At 44.8% G+C, this 23,203-nt stretch overlaps 1 protein-coding gene across 1 annotated transcript in view; it reads right to left on the bottom strand.

Annotated features, from left to right (window-relative positions):
* The window catches only part of RIN3 (Ras and Rab interactor 3), a 64,602-nt gene that overhangs the window by 35,244 nt on the left and 6,155 nt on the right, over positions 1-23,203 (bottom strand). Inside the window, exons 2-3 of the mRNA XM_071426585.1 lie at positions 11,094-11,280; positions 8,081-8,195 (exon numbers count right to left, since the gene is read on the bottom strand). Coding sequence (XP_071282686.1) covers positions 8,081-8,195; positions 11,094-11,280 — 302 coding nt within the window. The remainder of the gene's footprint in view (positions 1-8,080; positions 8,196-11,093; positions 11,281-23,203) is intronic.

A 23,203-nucleotide genomic window follows, 5' to 3' on the forward strand; every position in this document is an offset into this window, starting at 1 on the left:
GGGCAGGGACATGGGCTGCTGACACATGAGGAATGGCAAGAGCCCTTCTCGTGGCAGCACAAAGTTACAGTCTGAGCTCACATAAAACCTGACTCCTTCTCCTCAGGAGAGGGCCCATGCCCTTTCCCACCTACTCTATTGTACTCATGGGGCTGCAGGACCTTCCCTAGTTGCGGGGAAAACTGATATTTTTTCCTTATACACATAATATATATTCAGTAAAGTCATATTCTGTAGTGAACTTGAAGAAGCTGCATGACCCTCCTGACTGGTAGACAAGTCTCCAGGGCAGTCCATGAGGTGGCTGCCAAGTCCTCTCTTTGCTGTATCGCTGAATGCCAGAACGGGTTATCAAAAACACCCACACACAACCCAAAACCACCAAAAAAGCACCACCTTGATCTTTTCACTCTGTAACCTCAGGTTCAGCCTCTCATCTATTCAGAGGAAATCAAAGCTATAAATAGTCCTACCCTGCTTTCATGCCTCAGTTTACAGAATTAAGAAATCTTCTTTCTGGCATTGGATGTTGCAGGGCTTCCACTGAAGGAGGTCAACTGCTTTGTTTAAAGTGACCATTTCAAAAAGAGCTGTGGTACCATTACAGTGATAACAGAAGTAACCAAATATATTTTCTGATGGGCCCTTCTGCCTGCAGTCTGATGAGCCAGAGATTGTTTAGAGAGGTTTGGCTTGGGAAGGGTGGAATGTACATTTACTCCTTGGATCGTCCCATGCTAGCTGAAAATTCCCTTCAATGTCTGTGCAACAACAGTCCAGGAGCATTGCAGTGATATTAATGGCACATGAGGAAGTCTATCTCAGCCTGCAGCAAGCTCAGCTCCCCAGTATGCCTAGGGGCATAGAATTACCCCTGGGGGGCATTATTGGCCTTTTCAAGCACGTTCAAGTACCTGACAGGAGCTGATTGCAAATCTGCACTGATTAAATAAACTGAGCACATCCTGCCTTTCCCTATGCACAAAGTGAGAAGAAGCTGAAGAAAGGAAGCTTATGGGTTTTGGGGAGATCACAGGTGACACAGTAGTACAGAAAATATTTGTTTTATTTATTTTTTCACCATTATCCCTCTGTGAATCTTAGCAGTATTTCTTCAAGAACCTGGACCTTAGAGAATTGGAAGTGCTTTTGCTGCTCTACTGAGACATCCCTTCTGGGAACTGCTCTCTGCCCTTCAGCTCACCCACAGCCTGGCTCAGTATCACTTGTGGGATCCCTCAGGCTGGCAGGGACAGCAGATCTCTGGCCCAAAATCCTGTTAAAACCAGGACCATGAGGTCAAGCCAAGTCACTCAAGGCTTCATCCAGCCCAAACATTAAAACCTCCCTGGAAAATCTGCAAGTGCTACCCAAATAAATGTTTTTATCTTGGAAGTCAGGGTCGGGTATACCAGCCCATGCACCAGTTTATTCATTTTAGCTATAAAGTGAAGGATCCCATCTTTCTGACCTCAGTCTGTACCACAGATTTCTATCCCCATCTTCATTCTAGTTCAGAAGGGATCCAAAATAAATGCAACTAAAATTATTTTTTAAATGGCAGATTGTCTTCTTATAGGTTGTTTCCCCATATATTGTGTTATTCTGAGAATTACCAAAATTGCAAGGTTTTTCTCTGCATTTGTGATAGTTATTTTTCTTTCTGGAAAAAAAAAATCTGCCTATCTTCAGTCTACTTCCTGATTCCAGGAGACAGAGCGTTAGCAAAAGGGCTTGCAAAACTGAGGAAGCTATTGCAAGAGCTGTCAGCACTTCCACAAAAATACTCATATCACAAAGTACATCTGCACAACTGGCCCCTTGCATTGAAGGAGTTAAATTGTGAGTAGGTTGCAGTAACCAAGCTATCCTATTTTTTCCCATGATCTCATTTGTGCAGAATTACAATGTAGTTCACGTGGGAAAACACCACCTGACCATGCTGTGACATGTTAGCAGCAAGTACTTTAGTCCCTGAGTTCCTTAATCCAGCCTCAGCATTATGTATTAAAATAAACATTAACAAAATTAAACAGGGAGATCTGCCATAAATGACCATATTTGGCCATGTCAGCTGGGGTGCCAGAGCAGTGCAATGGGCCAGTCTATTGCCAGCATCTGGAGCTGCTTGAGCCAACAGAGAGCATCCACTGAGATGTTCCTACTCCATCTGCCTCCTCTCCCCAGCCCTGTGAGTGTGTCCTCACAGCCCTGGGACACACTGACCCATGCAGGCACACTCAGCAATTTGCCTCCTTCATGCCAGCTGTGCCCACAGCCCTCACCTCAGGCTGGCTGGGATGCAAAGACCAGGGCTTTCAGCAGCTTTGCTTAGAGCTAAACCTGCAAAGAGGAACAATGTCCATCCCCCTGTTGCTCTAGTGCCCCTCTGTACACATGCTGCTGCCTGATTACTGTTGTTTAATTTCCATCTGTGGCTGTTACAGGACAGTCGGAATGACTGCACATGTCCTTTTTATCTGTGCAAATGGCATTAGTCTATAATAAAAAGCTGTGGAGTTTTTTGCCATCTGTGCTTGGGAAGAAGGAATGGCAGTGTTGAAGGGACTGAAGTGACTTTGAAAATTAAGCTTGCTTTCACATCTCTAGAGTGCACCTATTTGGGATCATTAAGACAAGGAAGTATATTGCAAAATCTTCAGTAATCTTTTCCTGTTGATTTCACATTCCCTAACATCCAACAGGGAAAGGAACACCTTTGCTCATCTAAATTTCTGTTTGGCCTCCCCAGAAAGACCTGCCTTCCTGCTTCCTCTGTATCTGGTGTAACTCTTCTTTCTGTCCTGATTGAGTTTGCTGGCAGATGTTCACTGGTGGATGTACAAAGTGGTCAGATCCTCACAAACTTTCATGGCAAGCGGGTGAAAGCAGTTAGAGAATTAACCAGGCAGGTTAAACTGCTGCTGTGTGTTTTTCTTGAGTTATAATCCTTTCCTAAATCCCTCCTGTCTCAAGCATTTCATATCAAACTCCAGTCTGCACTTCCTGAGCTCAGTCTCACTTTAAGAAAGGTCAAATAAGTGACCAGGGCAAACACTGGATTTCTTTATCAACATCCTTTTTTGCTACCAGGCTTGCAATTTTGTAGCAGCACTCAGTGATTGCTCTTAAACTGCTTTGGAGGGCAGTAATTGCCTGCACCTTTTCTGTCAAGGGACATTGTGGGTCCTCAGCACAAGCTCATCCCACATAGCCTGGAGTACAGCTGCTGGCCATAAACCAGAAATTGAGCTACTGTGTCCAATGGCACCATGTCTCATCCTCCAAAGGAGGTATTAATCATTAATTAAATAAATATTAATTAAATAAAATTAATTAAATAATTAATAATAATGATTTAATTATTAATTTAAAATAAATAAAAGTATTACTATTAATTAACAATTAATTAATTAAATAATTAATAATTAAATAAATAAACATTAATTTAAAATGTTCTGGACATTTTTGTATTACTTGGAGATAATTTGTTTTGGTTTTCCTGTTTGATTTTGCTAAGGTTATTTCAAGACCTCTGTTAGATTCCAGCTTATTTAGAGTTGATCTGCAGAGAAGCTTGGAGGGTCAGAGAACGTTGAGTCTCATAATTTTCCTCTAATAAATGAAATAGCCACACTAAAGCCAAGGCTTCACTACAAACCCCTCCTTCAAATCATTGATTTTTGGGGGCTCAACCCAGCCTTGGCCCCATGTGTTGTAAGAGATGCTTCTGAAGAGTTGTGTCTGGTGGCAGATTGGCCCCCCCAGGTACAGCTTAAATAAGGAACAGCAGCTCCACAACACGGGCTCACGTGGGCTGCCTCCAGAAATACACCTCCAGGAGAGCCAGGCCCCTGCAGCAAGGGGGAGGCAGCAGCAGGGTTACAGGAGATTGGCAGCTCTGGCAGCATCAGACCAGCCTCAAAGCCCTCATGGCATGAACCTGAAGAGTTCAAGGTGGACTTAGCAAATAAATTTTATTGTTATTTTTATTTTAAAAAATAGAATAATATGAGCAATATGTTCTTTATTCTGTGAAATTGCAGATGCTTCTGTTTAGTGCCATTTTGCTTACTTGGAAAGGAATCACATCCTTTTTCCTTGATACAGAAGAGCTTGGAAAACAATTACTATATATCCCACACCAAAGCATGTGAAAAAGATTCCTGAGAAGTATGTGATCAATTCATGTGTTTTGTGAAACCAAATTATCTTCAGATACTATGGACAAAATTTCCAGAACAAAAGAAACTGTTAACCTCAGTTCATGGTGATAGAGCATTCCTCTTCTAAAGGACTTGACCCCTGTGGCAGGGGTATTTTATTTGTGAAAGTAAAAGCTACTGCCCCTACCTGCACCATGTGGTCTGTGGCACTCAGATGCTTCTTCCAAGCTCTCAGTACAGGCTACTGAGAAACACACATGTACTTTAAACTTCTGATCCTTCCCTTTTTAATACTGCTGCAATGGAGCTGAGGTCAGCAGGGTGACTTCTGACGGTTTATCCCTGAAAAGGAGAGGGAATTGGGGCCTGGGGTTGCCACCAGTTTGCTGAGAAGAGCCAAAGGCAGGAGCCAGCTGAGGAAGAGCTGCTCAGTTTGTGAGGCTGGGGCTCCATCCCAGAATGAAGCAGAAGGGGCAACTCTCAGAACAGAAAGTGCACAAAGTACTCGAGATTTTGGCAAAGATTGAGAGGTAGATGCCAATACTGCATCTCTAAATGGTAGAAATCTTGTAACAAGCTTTAGGTCAGGGAGATTTCCACTGCTTTGAGTAAGAAGTAAGGGATCCTTCAGGCCAAGTGCAAAACCACAGAGATCCAAGGCTTTGAAACTTGCCAGGTTTCTCAACTTTCTGATGAACCACATGGTACCTGATATCAGCTGTTTGGCCTCTTCTATAGCTACTGATACCACTGGGATTTAGCTTTCCTGTCTCTGGAAGAATTACAACCAAAAAGAACCAGAAGAAAAATTTTAAAGTCCATTTTCCTGTTCTCTCTAAGGGCTATTTCACAGAAGAGGTGAAAATTTCCCAAAAGAAAAAAACAAAGGGAAAGAGGTTTCATTTCTTTATTCTCTTACCTAGTGGGTTCTTTGGGGATTTCCATTTAAAAAGAGAAATCATAGTTAAATACAGTCTTCCCATCAGAAAACAATACTTCTCTAAATCACCAAATATAAACAAAGTCACTATGAGGAAAAGAAATAGTAAAACAATGAACTACTCTTATTTGGTAGTGCAATGCCAAGAAGATTTTGAAGGGTTTTTTTGTCTTCATTGAATGACCATCTCTACAGAACACAGGGGCTGGGCAACATCCTCTGTACCATCATTGTGATACCAGGGAAAGCCTCCTCAGATCCTGGCTGAAAAGTAGGATGGAATAAGGATGGCTCTACAAAAACAGCCAAGGACAAGAAGCAGCTGGCAAGGTTATTCAAAATAGTAACCTGGTTGCAATTTGAATTTTGCTAGGTTGCAAGTTGAATTTTAACTGAAGGAAGACTCTCCATAAAATCAGAACTCTGTATGTTGAGACAAATTCAGATTTCAGTTTACATCTGAATGCATCAACTGTGTGGAGTCTAAGGAGTTGAAGTGAGGTGAGGAGAAGGATTTGTTCCTGCTTCTCTGAACACTTTGGGAGGAGCCACTTCTCAGAAAGGGACAAACAGCTCTCCCTGGAGCACATCACACACATCATTGCTCATGTGTCAACCCAGACAGGAAAGAGATTTGCTGAAGTTAAAGAATAAATGTTTGGAAACACAAACCCTGCCAGTCCACAGTGGCCATCAGGCTATTCAGCTGGGGTGTTTTGCATATTTTCAGGAGTGTAAGACCCAACTTCCAACTTACTTGCATTCCACAGCAAGAGAATATCTCTGGGGGTGCTCAGAGGTCTCCTACCCTGACACTTACAGAGTACCAGGGGTGAGTGAAGGGCACATCATTAATCTGAGGCAATCCAGACATACCAGCTTACTTGTCAAGGAAGCTCAGGTTCTAAATTTTTTAAAAGCATTTAGACATCTTTTAATTTCATTTCTGGAAAAAAAATTAGAAGGCAGTGTAGTAATGCAGCTGAAGCTAGAGAATTAATTAATCACCAAATTAATTACCAAATCTCTGTGACACAGAAGATTTACCATCTCCCCTTGTGCTAGATACTGTCCTTTGGCTTTATTAACATGAATTCAGTCAATTTCTTTTAAACTTAAAATCTGGGGTACTTACCCTAATTGAGAAAGGAAGCAAAAGAGAGACTACTTCTGTACCCAGTGTGTTCTTGTCAGCACGGTGCAGAATGGAGAACTGAGAGGCTTTCTACCAACTGACACGCAACCCTGACAGAACTCAAGCTAAAAATAATGTGGATATCCACCATAGGAATGCATGAGCCTCATGGCTGCTGGGATTGTTGCTTGTGATGGCAGCTCTCCTGCTTTATGAATAAGAGCTGAATTTTAGTTATCCTCCTCCACTTACTTTGCAACTTGTATGAAAGTGATGGAAACTGATTTAATTCCTGCTTCTACCAGGAAGCTTGTCTCCCAGTACATCCTTTGCATTAAGGTAGTGATAGATTAGAAAATGCAAACAAGTTGGAAAAGCATGATGGCAAAGTCTCTCTAGATAGGCTAGCTCAGTGGCATTTTTGTACTACATTTTATTTTGCCTGTCCTAAAATAAATCAGATTTCATGGCACAGGACATGAGTGAAGAAGTAACATTTCTATAACTGACATATTTTAGGATGACACGATTTGATTTTTTTAACTTTTATCCAAAGGAAACCTTGAATCATCAAAAAAACGATTCCCCACCATGAAAAATCTGTCCTGGGTCAAGTTCAAATAGCTAAATAAAGAAAAGGTTTCTCTATGCTGCTAACCCTTGCCCTTGTATTCTTGATTGAACACCTGAAATTGTGGTAAAAGGTTTGCTGCTCCTGCCCTCACATGGAACACTGAACATCCCCACAGCTGGGTGCTCCCAGGAGCAGGCAGGTGAGAGAGAAAACTTCCCAGGGGATGCAGCAGCCAGCCAGGGAGCTGCCCCCTGTGCAGCAGCAGGGCTGTGACAGATTGTGCTCTCTGGCCCTGAGATTAGAACAGTTTGAGAGATTCAGTTGTACCGCTGGCTTTAAAGTCTGTTTACAACACAGAGGTATGGGAAGAAATAGAGGAGGAGGAAAAACTATTTGAGCAACTGTAAAAGTTCATTTGAACAAGGGAAAAGTGATATTGCACACTGATCTGGAGAAAAACAAGTGTTTTAGCAAAGAATAAAACAGTTTCTCTGGAGAGCTGGCTTTGGGGCAGAGCTCAATGGCAGAGGATTTAAATGTATTCAGATAAATAAATAGTGTGAAGTTATTTTTATGAACTCTTTTGAGTGTGTGTTTCTATGACTATCCTAAAGCTCAGGCGTTTCCAAATATTCCTTTGAAAGTGGAAATCATGTGCCTTACACATCCATTTACACAGAGGGCTGGATTAGACATGGCTGATTTTGAGCTGGGTTAATTTTCACTTGCTCATGGCAGACTTGGCTATCCAGCTGGGAATGGCACTGATACCAGCAGCCACCTGCTTCCCTGGCTGGCTTTGAACACAGCTCAGGAGCAACTTGTTGTTCAGTGGGACTGGACCAGGTGCATGAAAGGGCAACACAGCAGATGTCAGATGACTGGTGACCCCAAATTAAGTGGCTTGAATAGAGAGAGTCAGTGAGTTAACCAAGCTTAATCTGCCAATGCTTTCCACTTTCCTCAAGACTTCCAGCTGGTGAAAGGCAGCTCCATTCACTTGATCAAAGCACTGGCCTCCTCATCTGGAGGTGCTTTATTTCCCTATCGTGAGTCTGTAAATGATAACAGAAGGTGCAGAACCACAGGGGAGCTGAGGTAAAGCAGCTGCAGGAAATATTAACTGAACTACATCATAAAAGCAAGATCTGCTGCCAGGCACAAGAGGAACCTTTTCAGTGCAAGTGAGATTACATAAATATTGGTGATCACAAGAGGACGCAGTACCTGAACCAGAGCAAGAGCAGGAAATGTAAAGACCTTACTTGATTTTTCTTCTTTAATGTTGTACTCCAAGACACCAGGAGCCTCGTTCTGCACTGGCAGGCGGACTGCAAGGACCATGTTGCTCACATTACCCTCTTTCCTAACTAAGAATATCTGAAAAAGGAGAAAAGAATCAAGAGCTCAGCTACATTATGTGAGCTTCTAAACTTTATTTTAGGTCATTGGCAATGTAGATTTTATCAGTACAATCCACCTTTAAATAGCCTTACTTTAGCTTCATTCCACTTAGCTACGCTTTATACAACAAAAAATTATGGGGAAAAGGACATTTCATCTAAGTGAAATTCAGACCTGTCAAGGGACTCACAAAGTTTCTATGCATCACTGATGTCCCACTTATGCCTAAAGCAAGCTATTTCACCAAGTGAAGATTTAAAACTGCACTCCCAGTTTGTTAAGTGATGGTCCTCACACCATCACTTCACAAACCACAGATGAGTCACCCCAGAATGTCCCAGTCCAGGTCTAAAGCAAGGGCGTCACTCATCCATTTAGTCAGTAAGAATTTGAGTGTCCATGAGAGGAGCACAAGGCCAAAGGCTCTGGTGGCCACAGTGTCCATGGCAGAGCTTTTTATGGGACCAGAAGATCATTCAGCTTGGCAGGTATCCTATGAGGACCCTTTTCCAATCCCCTGGGTGAAGCCACGAGGCCAGACCAAGTTTCTCAGGGATTTGTCTGTACAAGCCTGGAGAATGTCCAAAGCTGGAGCCTGCACAGCCTCTCTTGGCAACCTGTCCCACCACTTACTGTCCTCACAGGGACAAAATGCTCCCTGCACCCAGTCTGGACCCCTCTGGTTTCAATGTACACTGTTGCCTCTTGTCCCCCACCCTGCAGTGCTGAGCACAGCCTGGCTCCATCCTCCCCATGACCTCCCTGCAGGTGCCAGGGGTTGCTGTGTGGTCCCCCTGAAGGTTCTCCTGGCTGGACAAGCCCTGGCTCCACAGCCTCTCCTCAGTGGGTCTGTGCCCAGCTCGCTGGCCACCATCCCTACAGCTCCTTTCCCACAGAGATGCTTCACCAAGAAAAAGAAAAAATGCCTCATTCTTTGTATTGCATGAGATCCTAAGTGTGTTTCTAATTAAAGCTCATTGTCAGGGATATTTTTAGTTTTTATCTTGAAGGTGCAGATACAAAGACAAAATAATCTTCACATTCATCTGTTCTTTGATAGTAAGTTTAGGCAGAAAGGAGTCAAGGTATTTTTTAAAAACTAACTTAAAAAATCAAGCTAATTTTGTAGCCTGGATATTAATATTAGAAAGAGAAGTATGAGTTGATAAAATCATTAATCAACTGTAATGTATGGAAATCTAGCAAATACCATTAATTTCTTGGGCAGAGGAATTTTTAAGAAGCTTGTCTAGAAGCCAGGACCTTTCCCTGCATGAGTCCCAGTCCTAAGGGCATCTCCAGTCACTTTGAAGCACCCATGCTGAAGACACAGCTTTGGGGCTGCTTCACAACTTCACACAGTGCTGTCATCTTGGCCTCTGAGCTCAGGAGAAATGGAGCCCCAGGGCCTCAGGCTGACCATCAGGGCAGAGAAAATGCAAATAAATGCACAGGTGTGTTCCCAAAACAGGCTGATTGCTGCAGGGCAGCCCCCACCTTCTGTTGCAGTAAATGTCTACAGGCAGGTGGCACCTGCAGGGAGAGGCTCCCCCTTGCCCAGGTCCCACCACCCACATGGCACTGCTGTCCCTCTAACCATGACTGCCAGACAGCACCATCTTATAGTGCTACATCTGAAATTTAATCTAAGCAACCAGGGAAATGAAACCTGGAAATGAATCACTTCTTTTTTCCTGATCGGCACGCCTGGTTGCCATGGATCCAGAGGCTAAAATTGGACTCTGGCTGTTCAGAGAAGCAGGAGGTGGATTTTCTGAGCTGTACTCAGCCCTGAGTGCTGTACTTCCCCTGGGTCAGGGCCAGTACTGAAATCAGTCTCTTCTGTTCTCACCACAGGTGGGAATGGTGCTGCCCAGTCTCAGGTGGGCTCCCAGAGGGAAGGAGGTTCTGCCCCTGCTGTGGGACACCTCTGATGCACCAGCTCTTCTCCTGCCTGCTTCCCACTGCAGCTGAAGGCTGTGCACAAGGACAGTGTGAGCAGGAGGAACAGAGGCAGGAGGTTCCCCCAAAGCCACTCAGAGGTGGGGAACTCCCTGCCTGCAGGGAATGGATAATGCCTGAGGAGGCTTGGGGCCATGCATGGCTACATCACAGACTCCACTTACAGACAGAAAAACAAAGATCTTGCTCGATCTAATTGAGAAATCTGATTCAGGGTGAGGTGCACTGCACAGCCCAGGCTGCTCAGGTGAATCCCACTGGAGGGTGTCCCTTGGCTGTGCCAGCATTTAGCCCTGGGATAGACTGACTTGGCCAAGGGACAGGTCCAAACATCCTCAGAGCAGGTGTGCCCTGACATAAATTCAGGTAATTTACACCTGCCCTTCCCAAAGGATCCAGCTAGGACATCTACAGCCCACTATGCCTCACCTCTCAGACCTCTCAGGAAAGGGGAGCAGCTCCCTTTGGTACAGAGCTGTTTTCCTTAAGCAAGCTCTAAGCTTTGCACAAGTGTATAATTCTCTAATACTCAGTTTATGCAAACCAGATATCAATGTGGCAATAAAAATTACTCCCAGTAGCTCCCTGAATCTAAGGTCCTTTTCTTCACAGATTTTTTTTTCATTGCTCCAGATCAGGAAAATCACCATACTTGTGGCTATGGTGGTGAATGGGAAGCCATGTCCAAGAATCTACATGGTAAGCAAATAAACCCAGAGATAATATTCCTTGTTTTCCCAAAGCCAATGCAATGTATCTGTTTGGTGCTGTTGAGAGAGGTAAAGTGTCAAATGGTAATGAAAACAGAGAACAGTCTGCTGAATATTTTTGCTTCCACATAAAAAAAAGCACTGCTCTCCTAACCAAGGACAGGAAATGTGGTTGTCTGAACTGCAATTGCTTTGGACTTACCCCTGCTGTTTCTTTGCCAAGGATTGCCCCAGCCCTTTCCTGGCTCATGTTCAGCTGCAGCCAGACAGGACATGTCTTGATGAGTTTGTCAAGGATGCTGATCCCTGGAAGCTGGAGGCAGTTTCGCACAGCACTGGCCTGACAGAGATGTGTCTCCTTCCCCTCTTCACTGGCATCTCTGACAGGGCTGAAACACAGCAAGGGAGTCCCTGGTGAGCAGAGCTGCAAACAGAAACCTGGGGGGAGGGAGGAGTGTCAGTGCAAGCACAGACACGGGCACTCAGACATCAGGAATGCTCCTGGAGGGGCACCAACCCACCCCAGGCACCAAGGCTGTTCTGCCAGCAGGCTGGCAGGGTGCTCTGTGCTGGGCTCTGCTGGTTTTGGCTCACTCTTCAGTGCTGCTCCAGTACAGGTGCCCCCAGACACAGGGAAGGGATGCACAGGGGTGCCCAGGGCCACAGGGCTGAGCATGCCTGTCCCCTGGGTGCCACCCTCCAGCTGAAGGGTCTCAGAGATGCTTCATGGCTTCAAAAGCAGCTTCAAGCTATGGTGCTGATTTGACAAAGTCAATTTATACATGTGCTTAGCTCTGCAGGCAGTGGAAATACTTGTGCTGCAAAGTCTGGTCACAAGAGCTCTACTGGATAAGACCATGGACTCATGGGGATACAGGCTTGTCATTCATTTCATGAATTGAGTTTGCATTTAAAGAAAATGTAAGAGAACATACACAAAAAGTGTTTTGTTGCTCTAATTTTCTGCTTAGAGGTCAGAACTGAAAATAGGACTCTCACTTTTTGTTTGGTCTTACTTCAAATATTTTTCCTTTTCCTTTTATTTTTAAAGATACAGATCTTAAGGTACTACATTTCAAATAAGGTCAGTCTTAAACTACTGAAAGAGAGTCATTTCAAAGGCCTAACCTAACACAGCAGGTCTGTCCCAAAAGTCAGTTTGTGTAAAAATAGCCTTTCATATCCCAAAAGCAATACAAAGATTTTAATTTTTAGTAGTTTTTTCTTTTTCAACCCTTCACAGACAGCTTTCTCAGAAAATACAGGTGCCTTCATAATTCAGGTTGTAGATAAAGGTATTATTTCACAGAATCTTGATTTTAATCAATCCTTTTTTAAGATCATAGTCAAGACAGTAGGAATGAGAGAACTGTGCTTTAAAAAAAAGCAAATTGAAATAAGTGAAGCTCTGCTTGTGATAAAAGCCCAGCTTGTCACATAGGTGAGGGGATTTCTTTTAGATTTAACAGCCTGTGATTTTAATCAATATCATCTGAACAAATTGAGCAAAACAGTGGAATATCCTTTTGGAAGTTACCCTGAGTCATCTCTTGGGGTTTTTTTACAGAAAAAACAACCAAAAAAAGCCTTGTAACCATGTGAAGGGAAAACATGTGTTGGATGGCAATATTCATACTCAGTAGTGGGAAAGAAGTAATGAAAGTTGACATATAATGAAATGTTCCGTAACACAAAAATTACTCCCCTAATTAGTCACAAAGACATGAACCTGATCACATCTGAATGATGTGTGAAACCTCAATCAGAAGGAGGTCAATGCTGATAATGTCCTGCTGTGTCACCAGAAGGTGACATGTAGGGCCATAGCTCCTGCCTGAGGACATTTGTTAGCCATTAATTATGTAAGGTGGGGCCAGCAAAGCACTGATGCTCAGGAATCCCATTGCCTGCAGGGAAATGAGGGTTGTCAACAAAGTCAGGAAAGGGACATGAGCCAGCCTGGACCTGCTGAGCACCAGGCACACAGTGACCCTGGCACAGAGCTCCCTGCAGAGCACCCATCCCTCTGCTCCCTCCCAACCTCTGAGCCCTGCTCACAGCACCAGCTGGGCTTTGGCAACAGGAGCAGACTGGTGAGGAAAAATAACAGAACTGACCTTCCAATACATGTGGCTGCATGTAGGGTCTGAATTTTGGAGAATGGATAGAAAACTAAAAATAATTCCAAACTCAGACATACAAGATGAAAAAGTGAGAGCCTGAAAGTGTTTGCCCTAATGGAAAATCTCATTATTTCAGTGTGTGGAGTCTTTCAGTGCAGCAAATTTAGGGCAGTGGTTAAGGTTTTGGTTTTTTTTTTTTTTTTTTTTTTTTTGGCAGAAGAGGCAGCCAAATATTTTGTGGGCCCTCGGGGATGAGGTATTCTCTCAAAAGCCAGACCAGCCTGGAAGAGCTAAGCAGGCTCTTGTACCTGTAGAGAGGGAGGAAATCACAGATGAGTGAAAGGGGAGACTGTGGCTAAAGGAGAGGCAGGAAGAGTCATTAAGGGGATCATATGGAATCAGGGGAATGTTTGGTGAGATGTTTCCTGTCAGTGAGTTATAAGAGATGATGGATAAATTCCCAAAAGAAGAGGATTGCATTGTCCAAATCTCTTAAAATGCTGGGTTTGGAGCAGTAGCACACACTTTTATTGAATCAAATCTGTGCTGGCTAAGAAAGGGGAGTGCCTGGCCCCCTGGCCTTGCTCAGCTGTAATGCTCTGACCCATGACACGCCAGCTGACGCAGTTATGGCACCGACGCTTGACTTCTGTCCTGGGCACAGCTGTCACAAAGATTTGGATGGGGCTGTGGGAATGCTTAATCCAGCAATTTAATCTGGCTCTGTGGGACCTCTGTGGCTGCACAGGGAGGAGGGAGCCCAGGCAGCTCCTGGGCCCTTGCTGTGCTGCCAGTTGAAGGAATTTCCAGGGCCACCATGGTGAGCAGCCAGCCTTTCCAGCTTGCTCACTCAGACTTCATGCATCAGATGATTTCTACGATTTCTAAAGCCTCCGTTTTCAAAAATAACATAAAACTTTCTTCTTGTCCCACAGTCCTGCAAAACCCTTCGGCTGATAGAGGCAGGTGCTCACTTTGAGAGGTGTGATGTGAAGGTGAAAAGCTGTCCCTAGATCTGCCTGCTTTCCTTTTCTTTTCTTTTATTGAGTTCTTACTGCAAAGTACATTTAAATCTTGCAGTGCTTCTGCTAAATTGGATTCAGCTGGGAAGCAGGGAGCTGTGTGCTGCATGCTGATTGGCAGCAGAAGCTAATTAATTACACAGTGATTACATTCACACACCTGCCCCGGGCTTGCAGAAGGTATCAGGTTGCTTGTTGGAGGCAATAATAATGACAATGGTGGTTTGAATTATTGCACAGTGACTGTACACTGCAGTAATGACCACCATGACTCACTGCTTTAAAAACCTGGAGCCACACGTGCCAGTTCAATATTCCCAGAAGTCAGCAGACCAGCAAGGAGATATAATCCACTGAATTTTGTGCAGGTGAAGGCCTGAGCACACCTCTACAAGGGGTTTAAAAAATATTGTCACAAGCCTGCTGAGACTAAGGGCTTCCTGGCTGGACTATATGTGGCTGGTCACTCTGAATTTCCCTGAGGCACCTGAGACACACAGCAATTGTGTGAAACAGCAGCAGGGACTGCCAGATTAATTCTTCACTCCTGCACATTTGCTTGGAGAAGAGACATAACATATTTTTAAAATTAAATCTCAAATTGTTAATCAAATGCTCTGTAGTGCACTGATAAGTAACGGCAGAGTGCCTTAGTATTGTTTAAGCAGACCAGATTTAAGAATTAGGAGCTAGTCTTTTATTATTATGTTTTATTGCTTTTGCTTCTCCCTCTGAAAACGAGAAGACAACAAGAAAGAGCAAGAGTGAGGGTTTGCTGTGCTGTCCTCAAGGAGAGAGAGCCAATGGGATATTTATATTTATAGCAGAGCAGGAACCACAGGTCTTGAAATGTGTGTGAGCTGCCTTGATACTGAGGGAGAAATACAGACACTCAGTCACAAACTCCATGTGCCAGGTGATAGAGAAACTTTTTGCACCAGAGCTACCTGGTACCTGAAGGGATATCATTTGGGATAAAGCAGCTTGTGACTGAAGCTGACATGTGGAAACCCTTCAAGCCCAGTGGTTATAAGGAGCACTTGAAGCAGGAGGAAAAGACAGAAGCTGCTGAAGCCAACAGAGCAGTCCTGATGGAAATTGATAGGCAGTGCTGTTAAACCTGTGCTTAAAAGAGACAGTTGGGGGCATGGAGATGGGTGAGACTGACAGGAGACTCACAGGGCTGGTTTACATCCTGTGTCACAACCAACCCAGCTGGACTCAGCTGCAGGGCTCTGTGCCACTGGCAGTAGAGGCAGATCTCTGTATCCTTTTTTTTTATGGCCACCTTCTTTCCTTTCAGGAATAACTGGAGTTACATGAACAGCAAGTAGAAGGTTTCACCCACAGCAAGAAACAGAGCTGCCTATGCTTGCTTTGGTTTAGTACCACTTCTGATTAGACAGGTGTTGAGGAACACATTGAATGGAGGTAGCTTGGTGTCCAAACTGCACAGACTTATTAAAAATCTTTGTTCAGACACATGTGAATTCATGTGCTGTTACTTTCAGTTTGCTGTGAGAGAAATTATGCAGTCCCACAGCTAGAGGACATCAAGCTTCATTTTGCTTCCACCTTAGAAATGGCCATTTTTTGATGCCTTCTTCTTACTCTCATAAGCCAGCCCATCTTTGATCACTTCATCAGTTCAGATCAAATTAATCTGATATGGAGGAGAAGGATTAATTTACCCTCTGCACCTGCCTTTGGTCACCTTGCTGCGTTCTTCTTTCTTTAAACAGGCAGTGGAAGTGAGACCCTGAACCCAACCTAGCTGCAGGAAGAGCTCCAACATCTTCAAAATTCTGGAGTTGTTTCATCATAAAACAGAGTATAAGGAATATGGGGAGGTAGCAAAGTGATATATTGAAAAATCCATAGCACAAAAGCAAATTTTGTGTACCAAACATGAACCTGACTTGCAGAAAATTCAAGTTTTAATAAGTGTTTTTTCATAACAGAGCCAAGGGATCTTACAAAATCAAACAAACAAACTGAAATAAAATAACAAACAATGAAAAACCTAAAAGTAGAAAGAGAAGTTCTTGAGATTTTCAGAAATCCCAGGTAATTGTCACCCTCTAGTCAGAAATAAACAACTTTCTTGTTGTCTGACAGGTAGAAAGAGCGGGGGGGAAGAAGTAGGATGTAAAGCAAGCCATGGGAGCTTCCTGCATTGTAAGGTTCTTGGATGTACAGAAAAATTGGATAATGGAAATTGTGTGAGAAGCTGGACATGTCCCATGAGGCAGGCTTGGCTGTCCAGTGTCCTCCCCACCTTGCAGAATGCTTGTGTTACTGGTCCACCCTGGTGACAAGTTTCTAGCTCAGGAAGTTGTGCTGCTCAGGCTGCGGTCCGTGGAAAGCCTGTGGTTGGCAGAGCATTTCCTCCTGCTCACTGGCCCCCTTGTTCCTCCTCTGCCTAATTGTCCACCCTTCTACTCTTTGGTCTACAGTTGATGCTCTGCATGTCCAGGAGTTTTGGACGTGCCTGGGAAGGACCAAGCTTAATAGCCAATACAGCAGCTGTTCCAGTTGCCAAAAGAAAAGACAAACCAAGGGTCTCCTAAATATCCTGGCACCTCACAGCTCAGCAAAACTCTGTCTCCCACCTACTCCACCTTCTGTTACTGGCACCATCAACTTCCACAGTGAATTTTGCACTCTGCAATTGAAGTGAGCTCTTCTGTACCTGCCAGGGATTCCCAAATGCCCACTTCTGTGAAGGCTGGCAGGTTTGCATGCATCCGGGCCCTGTTTGCACATGTTCATCTAAGTTTGCCAAAGTGGAACAAGCCATCACCCTGCTGGGGAGCTCCATTAAAGGCACAGAGGAATCAGGTGATTAGGTGTGGGACAGCTCACCTACCCTTAAACCACTCACCAGTGAAAACCAACAGAGGAAGTTACAAAAATGAACAAGCTCTACTACACTTCAAGGGCAAAAAGGTGTCATGGCCACTTGTGCAGAAGAACTGTAAATCATGTGTCAATTTATTAAGTAACCACTAGCCACTGAGTTTTCTGGTCACATATGACACCAGGCCGGTGTCTTATGCAGTGGCTCTGCTTGAAGGTCTGATGGGTCAGCAGCACACTGGAGGAGCTGTGTGGACATGCAGTGCTGCCTGCAGAGCTCAGCAGGGATAGCTGGGCTGGCTTGGAGGAGCTGAGCCCCAGGAGCAGGCTCTGCACAAACACATGGAGCAGAATGGCCAAGCTCTGCTCAGCCCTGCTGCCCTGGCTCCTGCCATCACTGGGTTTAAAGCTCACACATGGATTTTCCTCATTACTTCTTAGTGCAGGCAAAGGATGTGACTGCAGATTATCTGCTTGTGAACTTTGCAGAGCCTCGCCCCACTGAAAGGTGAGGAGTCAGGTCAGCTCTGCAGAGCCTTGCTGGATGAGAGCTGCTGCTGCTGTGAGGGATGTGTAACCACTGTCCCTCCCCAGAGCACAACCCTGCTGCTCAGGACCAGCAGTGCCTCTCTGAGGGTGGGAGCAGCAGGGCCAAGTAACCCAGGAACAGAGAAGCAGGGGTGCCTGCAGTGCTTCCCATGGACCCTCCAATGTTTCTTCCTCCTAAATTAATCAAGATTAATTGTAAGTGCTTATAGAGAAGGAGCAGAAATATACCTGTCAGACCCTCTTGTCAACAATCTTTCAGCAAAAAAGAGCTCTCTCAAGGGGTGGGGAGATGTAACAAAATGTTTAAGTTCCCAGCTTCTCTGTGGTCCCTAGGTTCATTAGGTCTGCCCCTCTATTTAAATACACAAAGTCATGTATACAATAAAGAACTGCATATGCATAAAACCTCCAAAAAGTACAAGCTAATTTTCATTACTGATAGTTCCCAGGCCAGCTCTACTAACAAACAAGTCTTCTCACACACACTCACAGCCATGGAATGGATGGAAACAACTTAAACATCCACAAATTTCCTGAAGGAAGGGCCCTTCTTTCAAAGATCCTCCTGCTTTTTTTTTTTCCCTTTCAGTCTAGCCATTTCCTGCATCCATTAACACCAATGGAATAATGGAATATGCTGCCTGTGGCCCCACACTGGACTGGGGCTATTATATCCTATTGTTGTAACATGCCTTGGCTGGTATTCCCAAACTGTACTGCTGCCTTTATGTAACTTTGCATATTTATTTTTGTAAATTTATTTTGTATTTATTTTACATATATATTTTGCAAACAACAATTTATCTCACAAGCATCAACTGTATTTCTCTTTTTACTCAGTCGAAATGACTTTGTCAAGTCAAAACCACTTTGCAGGTTTTATTAGCTGTGCTCCCTTCCTAACAACAGTCAGTTAATGATAAGTTGCTCTCCACATTTACAATCAGAGATTTTCAGGGCATTTGTCCTTTGCCTAAGTCAAACCCAAGTTATTCTCTCAGGAATGTCAGCGTATCAGCAAAGCTAAAAGGTTTTTCTTTATGTGCAGGCAACGAAGGATCATTTATACTTCTACAAGGCCCTTTCAGGGCAAAGAGAAGAGAGCTGCTGGAGCACCAGCCAAGGCAGGGTCACAGTGGCTAGAGAACAGACATTTTCCTCAACAAAAATGTGCAAAGATGTTTGTTGGATAATCCAGCTTCTCTGGAAAGGCTTGTGCAGCGCAGAAACCAGAAGCAAATGCTGTGAAGAAGAGAAACAACTTCCTAGGCTTTAAGATCATAAGGAAACACCAGATCTCCCTCACCCTCCCATGTCAGTGCTCAAGAGGGGCCCAGCTGAGCCACAACCTGGAGAGAAAGGTTTATTCTCTGCATTCCAGAACCACCTGAATTGCTGGAAGCACAGAGACCCCTGCTTTTACTGCAGGGTCAAGGTAGTGGGCAGAGGTTTTGCCCCTTTCCAGCTCATCTGGACAGGAAGGAAGACAGGAATGGAAAGCCAGGGAATGCTTTTCTATATTGTAATCACCTAACAAAGAGGGGAAAAGGAAACGGAAAATAAAGGGGAGGGACAAATTTCCAATTCAAACTTCATTAAGAATAGAGTACGGTTTAGCTTTCATAAAGCCATTCTGTTTCAAACCCTATATATTAAAAAAAATTATTTGAAATCTGCATGATGTCTTAGAGCCAAAAACCTGGGCAAAATATTTAGAGAAGCATCAGACTAGAGATAAAAAGCTATGGCCTTGCTCACCCTGTGAGGGGATTGAGTATGAGGCACAGCAGACATGAGAGGCTAACCACACAACTTGCATAATGCTGAGCAGTTGTCCTCTGCACTAAGAAATATCTGCAAACCCTTATCTCAGTCTTAATTTACAACTAGAAATGGTTGTTTTGCCAGGGGAAACAAATTCACTGGACTTTCATTCTGCAGAATATGAAGGAGCAGAGCACAGGACTTCTGAGGTCTCTCCTCTCACAAGGCACCACACAAAGTGGCTTGCTTACACACAAATATTCATGTTTTGGGTAAGATTTCCTTCAGTGTCACTGTGAATGGATTTCAATATGTGGTGCTCTTAGTGAAAAAAACAAATATCTAAATCTGTGAACCTTCTGTTTGTCTGTCCCCCTTAAGCCTTACTCCTTACTTTAATTTCATATGCCTCATTAATTTTGATTAGGCATTAGAGAAATGTGTTTATTTCTTGCTTTATTACCTGATGGGATCCCTGCCTGCATTTACACTGGGGCAAGGTTAGAGATCTGCCTTCATGAGGGAAGCAGAGGAAGAAGAAAAGGGCTTGTTTGGGTATTTCAGGGATATGGAAAGGTGGTGAAAGGACATGGTCTCTCACCACCTTCTAGAGGTGAACACCTCCAGAACACCTGGAAACAACTCAGGGTGGGAGAGGGGTTCTAGTTTGCTAAGCTGTGCAACCTGTCTTGTGGGTGGGCATGGCCCTCGTCCTCCTGTGCTGGTGGGACAGCCTGGGGCTAAAGGGCTGGCTAGTGGAGCAGTGTCAGAAACTGCCAAAACGTCCCTGCAGTGACTGCCAGCCCAGCATGTGACTACAGACCTGCCAAGCAGCCAGACAAACCTGTCAGCTCCCCCAGACCCCACCAAACCTCTGCTGGGACCTCAAGACGTTTTATTTAATTGTGTTTATGGTCACTGTGTCACCAGGGCTAAAATGTAGGTAAGTCATGAGCCACAGGCTTTGTGTTCAGACCACAAGACAGTTTAAGACAATCCACAACATGGCTGTCTTGGTCATGTCCTGCTCAAAACATCTGTGCTGCAGCCACCCCTACCTCCAGGCTGCTGTGGCTTGTCTGACCCCGGGGCACTCTGACTAAGGGGGCCAGAGGGGGAAAGAAGGTGAGTGCTGGACACAGCTCTCTGGCCTGGCTCCCTGCTCAGCTTGGTGAGACATGAACAAAGACTTGGATTCAGCCCACTGGCACCAGTCACCCTGAACTATTCCCTGGAACTGCTGCTTCTCCAGTAAGACAGGGATCACCATGGGCGCATGGGCTCCTGAATGACACAACAAATAAACACCTCAAGTCAGGCAGGGTAAATCCAGACTGGATCCAGACAGCTAGCTCTAGACAGCTAGCTCCATCATCCATCCCTGTCTCAGGCTGCTGTTCACAGTGCACCTCCTGCAATCTCTGCTGGGAGGGTAACAGTTGTTTTCCCTTTTGGCTAGAAAGGTTATCAGTGAGGTCCAGCCTAAAATTAACTACTTTCTAATCCCAGTAAAGGATTAGAATGGGAGTTCAGGACACAATTACACAAAAACATTCTGTATTACATTTTTGTCCTATGGACAGAATGGAAAGTTGGCCAAAGCCAAGCTCTTTCCTATGTGTTGATTCAGCAGAAGAAGCTTTGAGCTTTGCTTGGTTTCTTGTTTTGTGGAGGGTATCAGGAGTGAAAAATCCTTGAAGAGAACTTAAGGGGGGCAAAAAAGGAAAGAGAGAAGAGAAAGATTCTTGGCAGGCAAGATGAAAGGTTGGGCTGGGTCCCAGGCTGTCATTTAGCCAAGTATGTGTGACAACCCTTTTTTGCCTAGAAGTCTGCTAGCAATTTGCAGAACAGTGATGCAGGTAGCCAGCAGTGCTGTCTTTCTCCAGACTCTGCTATTTGTTGGTCCCTCTCTGTTTCCTCGGTGAATTTTTCCAAGCAACAGAAAATTTAATCCAGTTCACAAGGGGCTGCAGCTGCTTTCTGTTCTGCCCAACAGCTGCTTTTACAAGAGAGAGCCTTCGAAAGACTGGCTTTCTCTGGAGGGCCATGGGAGGGATGTACATGAGCAGTGTGGATTCCCTGTATTTGGCAAAGTTCTGCCAGCATCCAGAAGGTTGTCTGTATTCAGTTGCTTTCAAGAAAGCACTTGAAATTCCCCAACAATTCATTAGCCTTGCAAAAGCAAAGCAAACATATTAATTAACATGGTCAGGAGATAATTTCAAGCAGTAAGACAGGGGTTCCAACCCTACCAGGCATACACAGACCCAGAGCCACCCAGAGCATTTCCCAGCAGCCACACCTCTTGCAGGATCATTCTCAGAGCCAGCATTCCAGGCCTGCCTCAGAGAACAACGCTCAGGGTGGGGTTTTGGGCCCCTCCTCATCCAGGAACACAGAGGGTGCTGCAGGAAGAGTACCTTTTCCACATTCTCCCCACACCCCACCTTTGCTTCAGCTGTAGAGGCTGTGTAAACACTGAGGAGAGCTGGTTTAGCTCCATAATCCAGCAGGGAACTCAACCACCAAAGAGAAAAGGCTTTCTGAGAAAGGGATTCTGCTCCTAGCACCACCCCAAACTTAAAGGATGGTCTGAGGAAAACCAGAGTTCCACTGCTCAACAAAGATCCAGGGGATTGGGCTATGGCATAAGTGACTATAATCAAATCAGCTCCATTAATTTGTGCCTCAGTTTCCCTTCCTATAGTAACAGTATCTGTCTTTAGCTGGTTGTTGGGAGGCTTAATATCCATGAACCACCCAGAGATCCTTTCATAAAGACAAGGACTTTATATTATTCACACCATGTGATTACAGTTACTAAAAACACTCTGTCCCTTTTAAAGGTACCTGTAATTCAGAAGGCAGAAATCCTTTACTCAGACACAAATAGCTTTTGCTCTGTTTAGCAAAAAGCTAATAGAAAGTCTGGGAAAGGCACACACATAGGCATGTGTGTATTAATCTATTTGGAAAGAGCTGCATTCCATAGCACTCCCTGGCTTGTGTGTATCTAACACAATATCTATTTAGGAAAATGTGACTAGCACAACCAGCTATGCAATGCTCACATCTGCTAATCCTTCACTGCTCAAGTAATCATCTTCACTTGCAAAAAGATTTATTCCATTTTGGGTGCAGGCAAAGAGGAGCTAAGCACTTCAAAACTCTTGCAACTGATTATCTTGAGGGAAGCACTGCCTTCACGGTCCCCTTCAGCTGGGTAGAGGGATCTCATTTCTGGAGATAGGCAGAATTACTTTAGATAGTTTAGACAGGTACAGAATGGACAGAGGAAAGGCTTGTGGCTACAATATTTACCATACTGGGTGATGCTTGTGGCTCTGTTTCATTTGCACAGGTTGAAGAGCACTGCTCCCTCGACCACAGCTGCTTCACAGGGCTGTGGTACCAGGTATTTTGACAGACATTTCCCCCCTCCCTCCCCCACAAAGTTCACAATCAAAGGACACCAGCTGAAAGCTTGCCTTGCCTCTCTGGGATGCACCCCCCTGTCAGCCTGGGATGGATTCTGAGCTCAGCCAGCTCCAGCTCTGGGCTTACTCCAGACTGACACCAGAGCACGGCTCCAACTCAGCCCTGTGCATTTGTGTTGTTTAGGAACTCCCCTTGCCAGGGTGGGGGGAAGGGAATGGCACTGGTGTTCCTGCTTTGTATGAGCAGGTCTGGGCTGCCAAACAGAGTGGTGGAGGGAGGGAGAGTGCCAAGGAAATACAGCATACACACAGGCAACCCTGTGAAACAGCCCTGCCCTCCACAGCAATGGGGTGCAATACTGACAAGGACAGCTCTCCTCTCCCCTGTGGATCAGAGGCAGCTCTCTCTGGCTGGGAAGCATTGAAATAGGCAGATTTGGACCCTGTGCATCTTTTCTGGTGGCTAGTTCTCCATGGATGCCTGCCTGTTCAGCTGTGTGCTCCCCTTTGTGCAGCTAGATCAGCGTCAGAGCCAGGCTGTGCCCAGCACCCTGACAT

The sequence above is a fragment of the Agelaius tricolor genome, unplaced genomic scaffold, assembly GCF_023055355.1.
Source record: "Agelaius tricolor isolate 1412-34295 unplaced genomic scaffold, bAgeTri1.0.p SCAF_5, whole genome shotgun sequence".
NCBI lineage: Eukaryota > Metazoa > Chordata > Aves > Passeriformes > Icteridae > Agelaius > Agelaius tricolor.